Source organism: Lynx rufus, unplaced genomic scaffold (genome assembly GCF_022079265.1).
Source record: "Lynx rufus isolate CCGP_SWC_20201006 ecotype Redwood Valley unplaced genomic scaffold, mLynRuf1.p SCAF_3, whole genome shotgun sequence".
Lineage (NCBI taxonomy): Eukaryota > Metazoa > Chordata > Mammalia > Carnivora > Felidae > Lynx > Lynx rufus.
This window is the reverse complement of record NW_025814845.1, coordinates 152,976,663-152,993,291: the sequence shown is the minus strand read 5'-3', so window position 1 is coordinate 152,993,291 and position 16,629 is coordinate 152,976,663. Positions and strand designations below refer to the sequence as shown.

Below are 16,629 nucleotides of genomic sequence, written 5' to 3'. Positions count from 1 at the left end.
TAATAGACCATTAAAAATGTCTGTCAAACTGGGACTTAAGATATCAGGATCACGGCATATTATCAGTTAGATGTGTCTAATGTTGGTGCTGGGGTGTGTGTGTGAACGTGTACTTATGTATGATACACACACAAGATGCATACGACCTGATGGGAATTGGAGTCAATGATTTTCTTTGCCTTTATGACACTTTCCTGATCTTCCTCCTGGATCTCCGAAACTTGTGGAATTTCCTAAAAAACTTAAAGTTGGCTCCTTTCCTCCCCATTTTGCCTGTGCAGCTCCCAGGCACTAACAGAGCAGGTGTGCAATGCTCAGCTTCACACATAGGTGCCGTCTGGCAGGCTCTGGATGAAGGAAGTGAGCCTGCTTTACCACACCTTTCAATTTACCTTCTATCTAGGGAAATTCCTTATGAGGGATACTTGCAAAGGCCACTTTCCTCCTGACAAGTGTTCACAGATAACTCATATTTTCCTGTAAGCTTTTAAGTAGCCTACAATTCAGTTAGATGTCACCAATGAAGAAAAGTTATTCCCTGGGAGTAAGTTAGGCCAGCCCTATAATGAAGTTCAAAAACAACTTCAGGTTCACTATCAGTCTGGTCAAACTACTAACATAAGGCAACCCTTCTTCCTCCCATATTACTGATCATATGTATTTTAGGGGTCGCACCAGAAGGATTTTCTTTTAATTCAGGAATTTGCTGTGAAGTCATACTATTGCTCTGTGTTAAGCAATTGGATTTGTTAGACTTCAGCTCATTTATTCCAGGTCCTTGGCCTGTAGGCCCGCACTAATTTACAAGGCTGAATTAGGCACTTGGAATGGGGGCATGAATCTTCTGAGGCCACTAGGGGACCATTTAGTAAGTTTCTCTGTGAACTAAATATTCCTCTACTGGCCTTGTTCAGGCCCCCACCAAAGTGCCTCACTCACTTACTCCCATAGAAGAACTTACTCGAGTGGCCAGTGTGGCTCAGCCTCATGCTCAATCATCTTCACAATGCACCAGGAAACTCCTCCCCAGCTGAGGAAACTGAAGAAAAAGAATGGAAGCATCTAACTCAATGCCACTCAGCCAGTCTGAGATGCAAGTGAGAAGAGACTCCGGAAATCCTACTGCCAGGCAATTGGCTGGTCTAAGCAGAGGCAGTTAGTGGCGGGCCTGTGCCACACCCAGTACCCACCAGGGACCCCTTCCTCACCGGAGAAGTTGGCCTCAGCCCCAGGAGGGCTCTGCACGACTGGACTGCAGGACAGGGACGTCAGCACCATGGCCGCCATCATCTCATCCATTTCCACTGCATCCGACTTCCTGGATTGAAGTGGGTAAATGCCAAAGGTTACTTCCTGACACAGCGGGTAGCATGATCGGCTTGCACTTCTGGACTGTCCCTTCTATACCCCCACTCCACTTAGCCAGTGTGCGTGCTAACTAAAGCATGAAGGTCTCTCTCCTCATTCTTCATGAAAAATACCCATTCTGAACTGCATTTCTAGTATCAGTCAACTCCAATGCAAGCAGGTCGGTCCCCATGCCATTGCTGACACCTGGAGGCAGCGCCACTGTCCCCGAAATTCACTTTGTAACTCTAACTGTGGCTTAAAATTGAGAATTTTACTTGGGGGAAAGGAAGAAGAGCAAAAGCAATAAAATCAACCACAGGGATAAAGACGCCTGCTGGAATTTGAAGGCACTAAAATTACCCTCCTTTCCTCATCTTCTATTGAAATTTAAGAAAGGTGCAATTACACTAACCAGTTCTTTTCCCTTCCCCTTAAGAAAAATGATGAGGTGTTCTGATAGCTCCTGAACGTAGTACACAAGCCAATGAGCAAGTAAACCAGAAACACTAAATCTCCTGGTGTAAATCTCAATGCTTAGAAACCAGAGGTCTATAAAATTTTACATGTAATTTTTTTAAATCCATATGTTAAAAAATCCATATGGACTTTTAAAAATCCATACAAACATTATGTGGAAGTAAACTTAGAGCTGTCTATAAGTTACGGCCAATGTATGAAAAGTTATTCTGAAGTAAATTTCTAGGTGGCTCATCTATTTCAAAGGACTATATTAATTCTTTCTTTACAGTTCAGATCCACTGAAATCTGGGACCATGTTTGAGGTAGCTAAACCAAGACTAGTAATACAGTAAACATATTAGCATCCCCTTTTTGTGTGTGATCTTTGAATTTTTATTTCCATAGAATAACAAAACAATTTCTTTGCCAGCGTTCTACTGAATTCACAAGCAAATACTATTGCTCTGGTCTGGTCTGAAGACACTGGATATGCTGTCAACAAGGGTAGTACCCACAGACAGACACAGAAATAATGGAATGGGGCTTGACTACTTGTACACCCTGAACATACGGCAATCCCCACTGGCCAATTTTCCTTCTTAGTCTTACAAGACCAATGGAATATATAATATAGAAATTAGGAGATGAGAATATATATATATATATATGTATGTATATATTCATTCATTCTTGGGGGAAAATTGTATCATAAAATTCTAAAGCAAAATAGGCATTCTTCACTCATCAGCGGTTTTGAAGATCTAAGCCAGGGGTCAGCAATCTATGGGCTGTGGGACAAACGTGTTCTGCTGCTTATTTTTATACAGCTCATAAGCTAAGAGTGGCACAATTGTTATATGGTCCTAAAAATAAAAGAATTCTCTCTTGATATGTGACACAAGAAAATTAGATAAAATTATAATCTGAGTGTCCATAGGTAACATTTTATTGGAGCACGGCCATGCCCTTTGTGTACTGTCTGTGGCTGTTTTCACACTGCCACAGCAGAGCTAAGTAGTTGGGACAAAGACTGGTTGGGCCACACACTACATGATTCACTATCTGGCCCACTCAGAACAAGTTGGCTGACTCCTGATCTAAGCCATTTTTCCCATCTTTCATCATGAAAAACTACTAATTTTAATTTAAGAATGAAGGGGCAAAAATAGCCCTTAGCCATGCCAAAGATATACCACTCATAATAGAGTTACAGGGAAGAAAAGACGCCATTCTGGGTTTGTTTGTTTGTTTGTTTGTTTGTTTGTTTGAAAGGATGCCCCCTCTCTGTATCCCATTTGTCCAGTATCTTGACAACTAGACAGCTAGGACTTTCACATTCCTTTCCCATCACAAGACGTCCCACAACCCCGTACCTCACCACCCATGTGACTTCCAGAGCCCAGAGCCCAAGCGCTCCCACACAAACCTCTTTGGGACATCAATGTTCCTGGAGACAGGCCTATAGGCTGGTGCCTGGGGAATGGGGCCCTGCAGCTCAGCCAGCCACACCTCCTCCGCTTTACAGCAGATTTGTAACTTCTGATCCAAAAGCCAGACAGTCACCTTGTCCTCTGCCCAACTATGTTGCTCCACTAGTCCTGTGCACTCTTGACCCCCGTACCACACATAAACCTGAGGGGGGAAAAAAAGAGCAACCAGTGGTCAGTACTTGGTAGTTCTTATGCCATATGCCCCCAGTTGTGAGAGCCAGGATCCACCTGCCACAAACTAGTTCCATGACTCATTTTTTAATTTTTTTTAACTTTTTAAATTCATTTTTGAGACAGAGAGAGACAGAGCACAAGTAGTGGAGGGGCAGAAAGAGAGGGAGATACAGAATCTGAAGCAGGTTCTAGACTCTGAGCTGTCAGCACAGAGACCGACATGGGACTCAAACCCACGAACCATGATATCATGACCTGAGCTGAAGTTGGATGCTTAACCAACTGAGCCACCCAAGTGCCCCTATCTCTGACTCATTTTTAATTCAAGTACATGTTCCCAGCTCAAGTACCTTCTCCCACCTGGGCACCCAAATTAGCCACAGTGGATCAGTTCTTCCCAAAACAGATCCGTATAAACTCTCTAGATGGAGAGAGCAAACATGCCATTTTCTGGAATTATTTTCTGATCATGGAATCCATGTACAATTACAGTTAGCTTGTTATCATCTTGAAATAGACTGTGATAACCATGTTTTCTGTTAGCTTCATGGTAACCAGAAAGAAAAAAACCTCTAGTAGATATGCAAAAGATAAAAGAGAAGGGAATCGAACTATATGACTACAAAAAAATCAACAATTCATAAAAAAAAGACAGCAAGAGGAAGAAAGGAACTACAAAACAGTCAGAAAACAATTAACAAAATAGAAGTCCTTACCTATCAATAATTACTTTAAATGTAAATGGATTAAATTCTCTAACCAAATGAATTTGGAATCTGTATCCAACCTCCTGATGTCTTACTCCGTCTTGCCTTTGAAGTCCTTTATATCTGCTGCCTATATATATTTCCAACTATTACCTTGAATTGATCACACTCTGAATTTTTCCCTTCAGAGAATTCTAAGTCTACCTGAGGACTAGATAGTAGGGGTGGAGAGGTAGGCTGACTTCTCTCAAGGGGTGCCTAGCAGTTGGCAAGTCAACTTATATCATGGGAAGAGAGGCCTGGACAACAGAAGCCTCAGCAAGGAGGTAGAAGGTAGAGTCTCTATTTATGGGCCTTTGAGAAGGCAATGCATTTGGACCTGGTGATAATATCAGGTACAGGTGATGACTGAGCCCTGCCACAAGGGGAGGGAACACTAGAAAAGGAAATCCAAATGTCATCCTGACTTAACAAACACCTTTGCCTCTTGAAAATGTCTAAAGGTGATTCAAAGATGAAATATTATCTGTCTCTCATGAGCCTGAGATTCTTGTTTTATCAAGCTGGAAACTGAGGCAGAGGCACACGAGAAACTGAGCTCTTACCATGCTTTGAGCTGAGGTTTTGAGTAGGCCTAAGTCCAGAATAACAGACACCAGACAGCACTGTCATGGAGGAGCCCTGGGTCTGCTAACGATGGCTCATTCTCTAGAGAAGTCTGCTGCCCAAGGGCTCACAGGGATACAAGTAAAAGGTCTGTGTACAAACTGGTGCCCAGAGAGTTTGTGGCCTGTCGCTCAGGGCACTGCTGGCCTGCCAGCCCCAAGCCTGGGGAGATCAGACACCTGGCCACACGTGAATCAACCTACCTTCTGCCCAGGTTGAAAGGCCACCTGCTGGAGGCCCGAGGGGCCAGGAGCCTTGAGGATCTCCTTGGGCTGCTCCCGGCAGGAAGTGTCCTTAGAGGCGAGGAAGGGCTGGGTAGCCGCCCCTTCCAGCAGCTCAGTCTGAGGCTCCGAGGATGGGGCTGCCCCAGGGGGCCCCAACACCCGGGCTCCCAGGAGGGACCGCTTACCAAGGCGCCGGGACAGCACGCTGGCCATGCTGCTGCCTTTCCTGGGGAGGCAAAGGGGACAGGGAGTCCTTTATCCACTATCTGGAGTAATCAGGAAGCTTTTTAGTACAACGCCCTACATGCAGCAGGAGTCCAGAAGTATCCATTAAAGTAGATGAAACATTTTAAAGTAACTTATACAATTTTTCTTTTTACAAAAGTAATAGCCAGTCTAGTAGGACATTTAGAAAATACTGATAAGCACAAAGAAAAACAAACCACGCAAAACGCTGCCTCCCAGAGATGATACCCAATTTTCCTATGTAACATTCCATGCTTTCTTCTACATACATATTTACATACTTCTGTTTCTACAAATATGGGATCATGAATTCTCACTTAATAGTTTGTGTAGGTTTTACTGTATCATTAAATGCTATTCTATAAAAAATGCTTTTAGAAGCCACAAAGTATTTTCTTAGGCAGATGCATCATTGCTAACTTAACACATCCTTTATTATCGTACCTGAGGGCTGTATCCTGCATTGTACTGTTTAATCTGCTCTGCCTGCAAGGAGCGTCCTCCAAGCTCAACCTCAGCACACACATACCAAGGATGCTTCCTTAGGTCAGGTCCTTATGTAGGACATCGCTAAGTCAGAGCATGAGGACATTTGTCAGAGACTCGTAGATTCTCAAGCTTAGTTGGCTTCAAAGTTGCAAAGAGCCACAGAAATGAGAAGCTAACTCTCCTTTCCTTACTTTACACTTGAGAAACTAACGCTGAGAGCTTGACTTCACAGCAGTAAAAGTGGTCGGCGTGTTCATCCCATGATAAACAGGAGCCACTGTGAAAAATGGGAAGTGTCCTTTCAGCATACTCTGAGGCATCCATGTACCCCCATTTATCATACTGCAGAAAGCAGGGAACTGGGTAGCACTGTCTTCCACATTCTAGAGAGGGAAAAGCTAGGGAGGAGACTGAAGCTAGAAACCTTGGTCTGATGTTTCACTAGTCAAAATCCTCCTGTGAGAGAGGAGGGGTTCTAATCACTGTGGCCCTCGGTGAACTCCAGGGCTGGGTGGGACCCTCAGGAGTTCTCTGGGCCCCTCCCTGACTTTCATGCACCTACACCATTCCAGAAAACAAGAACTTCATCTTCCAGATCCCTCAGTGATCTGAATCAGTCAACAAGCTTACCCTTGGGAAACCCCTCCCCTGCCCTGCTTCTTCCTTCCCACTAAGTGAGATGCAGGGAAAACACAGATCTGCCCTCAGACCACATGGTCAGTGCCTACTCAGCCTATTTCCTCATCTGTAAGTCACAACACTAATACTCCCTTCACCAATATGTTGGGGGAGCAAATGAGAACATTCTGTAGAAGCTCTTCACAACCTGTGAAGTATGACAGAAATACAAAGTAGCACTGTCAGAAGCCTCCTTCTGGGTTCCCCCAGCCTACTTAGGTGCCCTTCTCACCAACTCCTGATAACTGACTTCCACTGGTCACCTAACAACAGGACAGGCCTTTGCAGTCCCTTCACCACCACAAACCTGAACCCTTTGCTCCTACACAGGGTTTGAGGGGCAGGTGCCTACCAGGGGGCCTACCTCTCAGGCCTGGGTCTCCTGGCAGAAGAGTTAGACCTACCCCTTTTCAAACTCAGGCTGCCGTCCTTCTGCACAGCACTCATAGTTCTTTGGCTGTCCTGTGGTTCATTTCCTTTGGGTTCGCTAGCACATTCCTAATCTCTGCCGTTCCAGGTCCTCTGTACCCTCCTAGTCATTTATTCAGTTAATAATTAGTTGAGGAATTGCTATGTGCAAAGCACATTCCCCAGTGCTGTAGGAGGTATAAAATACAAGGATGTTCATAGACCTCTATACCAATGGTATTTCATTCCCCACCAGGCTAACTCTACTGCAGTCTCTTAAGTTTGGCATTTCAAGAGACTATTCCAGCCACATTTCTCCTCCCTTCCACTCCCCCTCCCCTGGCCACACTCACACCAGAAGAAAACCATCATAAGAGCTATGAATTCAAACTTATTTTGAACAGTTCCATAAACTTTTCCTACTTTGTCCCAAAGTGTCTCGGGGCTTTGTTTGGGTCCCATGCTATCTCCACATCTCCTAATCCTGGCCTCTTTCCAACCATATTCCAGCAAATTATGCTAAGCAAACATCTCTACAGTAACACAAATGGGAAAAATAAGTTTAAAAGATAACGATAAAGTTGCAGACACCGAGAAAAAGTAACTGGCTCATTTTTACAAGTATTTTACTCCAAGCTTCAGATAGCATGGTATCGGAATCAGATGGAACCAGATAGCATGGAATCTCTACCATGATTTCCCTAGAAAGCAAAGAACAGATAAGAAAAGGTCAGAGTCACAGCATCCTATAGAGTTCCTGTTTAGCTGTCTGGTGACTTCACAGTGTTACCGAATAACACTATTGGGAAGCTTTACTAGAACACTAAAAAGGAAGAAAAATGTAAGGAGTAAATTATTTACCACTACAAAAAAAAAAAAAAAAGTATATCCAAGCTAAGTCAGTTCTAGGAACTCAGTCATCTACCCTCATCCTTGAAGCCTCCAGCCAGAAACAAGAACCTCTGACTTTTTAATTTCAATGGGTTCCTAAGAGCTAGAGGCAAAGCCGCAGTGCCACTTGGAGACATCAGATGGCAGCACCCATCCAGGAAAAAAAAAAAAAAAAAAAAAAGGAAAAAAACCAACCTTTTCTTGACCAAGAAACACAGTGGCCACCCCCACTTTTCCACAGCAGGAAGTTTGAGGTTTCTAGCACTGAAAATGAAGAAAGGATAATATTTCCAAAATTCCTGGGCTTCCAGTCTTCAGATGGGGCCTGACATATTTGGCTAACAGACTCTGACGATGTTTTTGTAAGCCTTTTTCTTTTTTAATTTAAAGGATATTTTTTACTTGGTTTGTGACTCCCAAGCCCTCCAAAGCCTGCTGGATTTGTGTCAAGTTGGTGAACCTGTCCGCTTCCAGCCTGTCCCCACATGCATTTGCTTTCATTTTGTTGTGGTGGTTGTTTTGTTGCTTTTGTTGTTACTTTTAATTTTTTTTTAATTTTTCAGTTTTATTTAAATCGAAGTTAGTGTAATAATGATTTCAAGAGTAGAATTTAGTGATTCATCACTTACATACAACACCCAATGCTCATCCCAGCATTTGCTTTCATTCTCTCTGGCCTTTCTCCTTTAACTGGCCCAAATCCACTGAAATACATTTTATTATTTGATTTATTTATAGTATGCCCACATCTTAATTTTTAAAAGCAGAAGAGAAACAAGGAAGGGAAACTGCCTTGATTAAGTACCTAATAGGCACTAGCTTTCACAGATTGTACCTAATTAAATCCTCAGAAACAACTTGAGATCAACAGTCTTCTATTTCTGATGAGGAAACTGAGCCACAGAGAGGTCAGCTTGCTGAGGCTACACAAATAGGAGCCAGTGCTCCTGGGCAGGGGAAGGGAGATTTCTAGTAGGTGTGGGTCTCTCAAAATAAAACAGTTAATTAAGCCACTTTTCATCTACATGGTATTTTTTTCCTATGTCAATGAACCTTGATAGAAAAAAATAGCTCCCTACAAGTCTCTCCATTTCTTTGTGCATTTTCTTTCCTTGAAAATCTCTTCTCCACTTGGGCTCCTACCTACAAAATAAAGGTCAGTGCTTTAGCATGACCTTGTCAAACAGTCCAAGTCACTGTTAATCATTCAGTGGTTCAGGAAGACCTTTACACACTTATTGATTGCCCTCTGAGAGGGCACAAAGAGATAATGGGACAATCCCAAAAGTTAAGGAAAATTTTCGCTAAGTTTATACTGGGGATTGATAGCATGGAAGTGAAGAATACAAATCAGACTAAATGTAGAGCAGGCAGCATCACCAGGGGCGATCAATACCTCTCTTGTGCTCATTAGTAAACTCGTTACTTTATGGACATGGCTTTATGGACAACATCATCAACAGAGTCCTTCAGGGATTCAGAAATGAACTGCAGTACCTACAGGGGTCTATGATGCAAGTGGGTAAAGGAGCCAGGTTAACTCTGGACCTAGAGTGACTTTCTAGGATCACCTACTACTCTGCACCTTGAGTGAGGATCCTACCGTCCCTCCTTAGCATGCTTCTCTCAGTCTAACTATAGCCTCCTTCAAACCCCTCTTCCCTCATCTCTACTTCTAGTCATTCCCCATATGGATTTTCTCTTGGGAGCTATCGGTGGTACACATAAAGAGCCATGCCTTAATTTACTATATGGGTCTAGTGCAACAAAAAGAGATCAAGAAACATCTATTTCAGGTTAACGCTAAAAGTGTTTCAACAAGTAGCCAAATCCCACTTTATGAAGTTATCTGTAGAATTCTTTGAAGCATAAACTCACTCTAAAAAACAGCCTTCCCAGTTATGGACAGTTTTAAGAGGATCCTGAGTCACCTTGTGCTTCTTACCCTGCTGTTGTCACTAATGGGTGGGGTTGGCTGCCCTCATATATTGGTCAGTGTCCAAAAGGGGTTAACTCTTTTCCAGGCTCAGCAAACATATTCTGATGTGCTAATAGCCCTTAATGAGGACATCTGCCATCAGTTAAATAACTGGAACAGACAGAATAGGAAAACAAACCCTTTCTGTGGTTCTGAGTTGCAAATTGCTATTTGACATGTGACTGGTGCTGGACAACCACCTGTCTCAGCACACGTACGTGTGTGTGCATGTACTCATGCACGATGGCTGCTCTCTCCTACCACCCAAGGACACTGCAGCAAGCCAGGACATCACCTAATGGCACTTACAGGATGCAAGTCGTAAGGCAACGTGATTCAGTACACAACTAATGGGATTTCTTGGGAGTTTTTTGTTGTTGTTGTTGTTTTAAGGAGAGTGAAGTTTGGAATAAGGCTCCCATTTGCTAAATCCTGGGTGCTTGCTTCCTCTCTAATGAATAGTTTATGGAGCATGGTGAGGGACATCAACCCTCTGCCAAAAGTTTCAGGTCCTCTACTAAACCTCAGCTTTCTGCCTATTTTATGATCTCCACTGGGTAGCCACTACCCAGAATGACAGCTGGAGTTTTCAGTTCTTTGGCTAGTATTTTGCATATCAGTCTTAAATCTTTTATCAGAAAGCTAATTTTTTCTCTTAAATCTATAAAATTTTAACTTAAAATTGTTTTCACTGTGATTTTTTTCTTCTAAAAAGTTTAAATTTCTTTATTTAGAGAGAGAGAGAGAGTGTGCAAGCTGGGGAGAAGCAGAGAGAGACTCTCAAGCGGACTCTGCACTGTCAGCACAGAGCCCAATGTGGGGCTCGAACTCATGAACCGCGAGATGTGACCTGAGCTGAAATCCAGGCGGTCGCTTAACTGACTGAGCCACCCAGGCACTCCCCACAGTGATTTTCTAAGCTCATCCAAAGGTCAAAATATTGTAGCAAAGCATATCTATTATTTTACAACAGAACTCACTGGAGAACAGGATTCCCACACAATTCATTTTCCAGCAATTCTTAGCCAGGGATGATCTCTGTCAAGAGATGCCACGTGCATTTACAGCATATTTATGACAATATGCAAACATGTCTGTGGTCTTCATAGTTTTCAGATCACCATTTGAACCCTGGCAGAAACCAGCTGTCATACTCTGTTATTACCACTGGTGGTTCTAAAGCTTTGTGTTTTTTCCTGGAGTGCCTTCTCCAAAAAAAGTAAAAACAAACTAACAAACAAAATACTGCCTTCACTGGTCATACCTCAACCTTTCTTCCCAGAGGACTCTGCCCAGCCTGGCTTTTGAAAGAAACCCCTCCAAGAGTGGCCAAGGGCCTAAGCTAAAACTTTCAGACCTCTCAAGTTATTTATCAGGCCCTATTATAGCATTTCAAAATATGTGGTGTGCATTTTAGATTTTCACAATACAAGCTTTAAGATATACAGCACTGGGCACATTAGTGATTGATTCCGTACCAACATTTCTAAATCAGCTGTTCGAAAAATGACCATTTGGACTTTCAACGCATTCTAATCATCTTCTTTTTCTGATGGTTTCAGAAAGCTAGATTACACCACATCGGTATATGATGGTTTAGACTACCAGTAAAATTAAAATTATAGACTATCAGGATTGACAGGCACCTTAAAGGCTGCCTATCCCCCATCCTCTCCACAGCATCCCCCTGTGAGTACCGAGCCTTCCCATTATTGTAATACATGTAATAGAATAATGGAAGGAAAAAATAAGGGTCCCAAATAGCACTGCTATTTTCATATTCCAGCAGATGGGCCATAGAAATAGGTCATCTGATCTAGTTACACTGAATTTTCTCCAGCAAATAATAAAGGACCCTCATCAACAAACACTTTTGTTAGTCTGGCTGCACAGCGATCATTCAATCAAGTAAAAGGGACCATTCTGTTTGCACTGCCAGCAGGGAAGGAAAGCTGTTTTCACAGTTCTGCCCAGGAACAAGCACTTCCCCTTCCTTCACACCTAGCTCCCCGGGTCGCTTTCAAAACCGCTGCTGTGATGCCCTTTGTTTCGCTGCTCTGGCCTGCATACACTACTCTGTGTTACACGGGACACTTCTCAGGCCAGTGCTTGGCACATGGTCAGGCTCAGGGATCTATTTCTACCGCTGCCAGTAGGGCTGCAACTCCCTTAGACTGTAAGCCCTTTGAGGACACATACCAAATCTCGTTTAGCCCATCAGATTTAGGATTTTTAAATGGATGATACCCCTGTGGGTGAGGAGAGTCCCAGGTTCAAAAGTAACGTCATAAGAAAGAATACCTGCGGCTTGCCCTAAAATGAAGGCAGGTTATCAAAAGCAAAGGTAGAGTTTTAGTGTTCTATTGAAAACAGGCAGAGAATTTATGTAAAGTAGCAGGCATTAAGTAAAAACATGCTTGCAAATGTGCTGTGTGAGGGAGACAGTTTATGCAGCACTGTTTTTGTACATGCATGGGGGGAAGGGAGAGCACATAAGGACATATGTACGTGTGTGTGCGTGCATGCACTGTGGTTAAACCTGATCTCAACTGGGCTAAAACTATGAGCGTTCCAGAAGGAGGCGGGGAGATGAGTGATTGCTGACTCGGCATTTTACCCAGAGCCCAGTGGGAGGGAGGGAACCAGGAGCTGACTATCTCCTGGAGAACGAGCCACAAAGAACAGTTCTCTCTAGCAGTTTTTAGAGTAGGCATATAAGAGATCTGCTCATTAACTCAAACCACCAAGGACTGTTCGAATGACACTTGGGTTTACACTCACTTTAATGCACACATTTGGGGTCTTCCTTTTCTTCCTGACCTCCCACCAACTCAAAAAAATATGGAAGGACAATATAATCTCCATTTTACAGCTCAGAAAACTGAGGCTCCTCAAGGTCATTTATTTGCCCAAGCTAGCAAGCTGTGGTGTTTGCAGCTTTCTTGGATCCTCTCTGATCTAGTTCTGTCTTCTGTACAAGTGGAGACCCAGCAGCAGGACAGGGGCTCAGGTTGGAGGGCTCTGGAGCTCCCAGCCCTGATGCCTTCCCATGGCCTTATCTGATCTTCATAGGACTATGAGAAAGAAAGTGTGAGTTTCACTGGGAAGAGGGATCTATCAGAAGAAGGGATCTAATAGAAGGGACCTATTACTTTTCATAGTAATGGAAAGCTCAAGCTGGCAACAAAAGAACCACCCACAAAAATATAAAACATGGAGGTGAGGGGCACCTGGTTGGCTCAGTCGATTAAGCGTCTGACTTTGGCTCAGGTCATGATCTCACAGCTGGTGAGTTCAAGCACCACATCGGGTTCTGTGCTGACAGCTCAGAGCCTGGAGCCTGCTTCGGATTCTGGGTTTCCCTCTCTCTCTGCCCCTCCCCCACTCATGCACTGTCTCTCTCTCCCTCTCTCTCTCTCAAATACAAATAAACATTAAAAAGAATTTAGAAAAAAAGAATAAAACATAGAGGTGAGAATTTAAAAAGCCTACCAATCCAGAGCCCATTAGCATAAGGCCCCGAGTAGTGCACATGCCAAAAGGGAAGCCTGTGCAGTAATGACGCTCAAGGTGCCAATCCTGAGACAAAAAAAAAAAAAAAAAAAAAAAAAGGGCAGAGAAATTCATTCTCTATTTTTTTTTTCATGTAAGTGGTTAAAGTAGAAAAAACTATTTTGGATTCAACAGTCATTTGAATGAATCATCACATTCCCTAAAGACAACCTACAGAATGGGGGAAGAAATACTTGCAAACCATATATCTGATAAGGGATTAATATCCAAAACATATAAGGAACTCATCCAACTCAACAGGAAGAAACAAACAACAACAAAACCTACAAATAACCCAATTAAAAGTGAGCAAAAGACCTGAACAGACATTTCTCCAAAGAAGATATATAGAAGGCCAATGGGTGCATGAAAGGATGCTCAACATCACTCATCATCAGGGAAATGCAAAGTAAAACCACAATGAGATAACACCTCACACCTGTCAGAACAGCCATCATCAAAAAGGCAAAAGACAACAAGTGCTGGTGAGGATGTGGAGAAAAGGGAGCACTTGTGCACTGTTGGAGGGAATGCAAACTGGTGCAGCTGCTGTGGAAAACAGTGTGGAGGGTTCTCAAAAATTAAAAGCAGCACTACCATATTAGTAATTCCACTTCTAGGAATTTACCCAAAGGTACAGAAAACCTTAAATCAGATATCTCTGCACCCCTACATTCACAGCAGCATTATTTACAATAGCTAAGAAATGGAAACAACCTAAGTGTCCATCAATGGATGAATAAAGAAGATGTATATATACACTATGGAATGCTACTCAGCCATGAAAAACGAGTAAATCCTACCATTTACAACAACGTCGCAAACAAGCAAACAAAAACTCATAGAAAAAGAAATCAGACTTGTAGTTACCAAAGGCAGGCAGATGGCGAAGGGGGGAATCAGAGGAAGGTGGCCAGAAGACACAAACTTCCAGTGATAAGTAAGTGATGTCCCAACATGATGACTAGAGCCAACACTGCTGTGTGATCTATAGGCAAGATGTTAAGACAGTAAATCCTGAGGAACACTTTCCTCCCTTTCTTCTTTCTTTCCTTTTTATTGTATCTATATGAGAAGACAGGTATCTGTTGCGATCATCATTTCACAAAATATGTAAATCAAACCATCATGCTGTATGCTTTCAACTCGTGCAGTGATACAGGTCAATTATTTCTCAATAAAACTGGAGAAAATAATAATCGCATTTGTCCACAATGCTAAGTAAACAGATAGTGGGGCTTGTAAGGAGGGTGTGAGCCACCCGCTGCCTTGCCTGGCTGGAATCAACAGGTAATAAAAAGGCAGCAGCCCTGTCCTGTGGCAGATGATCAGAGCGCAAAGGGGCTTCGGGTGCCCAAGAAAGGTGCCACCTTGTCTGGGGGCGGGCCAGCAGAGTGAGCCCCAAAATTAAACAGAAGAAACCATGCACATGCAGACAAGACAGGTCAACTCAGAGACACCTAACCAGGAAAGATAAACAGGTAAGGAAAGGGATCAAGGTGCCCCCAATATCTCTCAGGAATCCAAGATTCATCTGGGAGGCACCGGTCTAAAAGGCAAGCTAATGGGAAGCTATAATCTCGGAAACTATAAATCACAAGAAACGTGATGTTGGCCTGGCAGAATATTCTAGTGGGTGAAAGCATTTAAATCCTGAAATAGGAGCTGGACACCAGAATTTGTTCTAAGACCGAAATGGCTGACTAGCCAATGGCTACAGACCTGTCTGGCGAGAAGGGAGGTGGCAAGCTACTACAAATCAACTTTTAATCTAACTTTTCCCTTTATTCCCACTCCCCAATTAACTATGTGTGTTTTCTGTTTCCAGTTGGGGGGCAGCTCCTCACCCTATCACTCTATCACCTTCCCCTGGGAGACTCTGCTATGCTCTGAGAGGGAAGCATTCCACCAATACCAGCGGGAATGCTTCCAATCCCCCAGGAATGCCATGGCTCAGAGAGGAAAAAAGGCTAGACACTGCTGAGGGGCTGAACCTGGCTCATCAAAATGAACACCCAGCCTGTGCAGGAGAAGCTGAGCCAAGGCACACTCCCTGCAGGGGGCACTTCTCTAGGGAAAGAACAGCTGGTAGATAGGGATTCGAACAGGTCTACCTCCACCTGTGTGACTTGTGACACTCAGTCACCATCTTGGAACCTCAATTTCCGGCCTCACCTGTGAAAACTGAGAAAAGTTCCCAGCACCACGAAGGAACTTGACAGACATGTTTCCTTCCCCGTCCCCTTACTCCAGACCAGTGCTAGATAGCTACGTACCACAACAGGCCACTCTGAATGCTCAGTAGCCACTGTCAAGCTGGCATCTGGGAACCACGATTAGCAAAGGATATTCAACCAGAACCAGTAATACAACGACTGGCTCTAAGGGAAACCAAGAAGTAGACTGTGGGTGAGCCACTGATTAACTGAAATCACAACAAAACTGATTTCGGCAAGATAGGGGAGTCCAGCGTATTCCATTTGGAGGCCTGCTGGCCACAATGAATCAACCCCAGGGATCAGGGCTTAGAGTTCAACACCAAGCCAGACAGCTTTGCCCCTGCAGTTGAAAGCCAGAGCCCCAGGCCACTGCCCGTCTCCCACATGACCTGGCCCCTGCTCACTTCACTCTCTGCACACAGGTCCCAATCCTGCTCTCCTCCCCCAAGCCAAAATCTCACTCTTGGTGCCCTGCCCAGGGTGGTTCAAGGCCTGCTGCCAAAGCTCCCTGAGGCGTAACTTGACCGGCCTCTCTGAACAACCTCCAGGGCCTGCCTCCTGCAGACACTTCAGTCTGAGATTCCAGCTGTCCCAGATCCGGATCAGGCCCACACCAGTGCAGACCCATATGGGAAACAATTCAGCACCAACTCACCAGAAACCCAGGGAAAGAAGCACCCCAGAACAGCGTTTTTAAAAACCTGCTGATATTCAACACATGTGCCAGGCTCTTACCAATGAACTGAACAGAATAATTAAGAAGACTAAGCTTCAGACCCTGCCTTTAAAGAACTATGAGCTCCCACCTGGATCACACATCCAGCACTTGTTTATAAAAGCATTTAATATGCTCCGGAGCTACATTCATATATTTGCGCTGTATAATTAGATGAATGATCAGAATGGGCTTCTTTCAGGAAAAGGCAAAGAACACCCAGCACTCTGACACTGAAACCTGAGAAAAAAGACGGTTCTTAGCATTAAGCTCCTAAAGTTAGATGAATGTACATGTTAAAATTTTAAGTGTTTGACATAAGTTAGTTAAGCCGAAATAAAGTATGTTATAAATCTATTAAAAAAAAAAAATCTGCTGGGTGC

The 16,629-nt window shown here is 43.6% G+C and overlaps 1 protein-coding gene across 3 annotated transcripts in view; it reads right to left on the bottom strand.

The window, feature by feature from the left end:
• The window catches only part of ZNF395 (zinc finger protein 395), a 44,062-nt gene that overhangs the window by 10,564 nt on the left and 16,869 nt on the right, over positions 1–16,629 (bottom strand). For all 3 annotated transcript variants that reach the window (XM_047090942.1, XM_047090941.1, XM_047090940.1), the window contains 3 exons: positions 5,050–5,296; positions 3,236–3,441; positions 1,209–1,318 (listed from right to left, as the gene is read on the bottom strand). In XM_047090942.1, coding sequence (XP_046946898.1) covers positions 1,209–1,318; positions 3,236–3,441; positions 5,050–5,283 — 550 coding nt within the window. In that variant the 5' untranslated portion in view covers positions 5,284–5,296. The remainder of the gene's footprint in view (positions 1–1,208; positions 1,319–3,235; positions 3,442–5,049; positions 5,297–16,629) is intronic.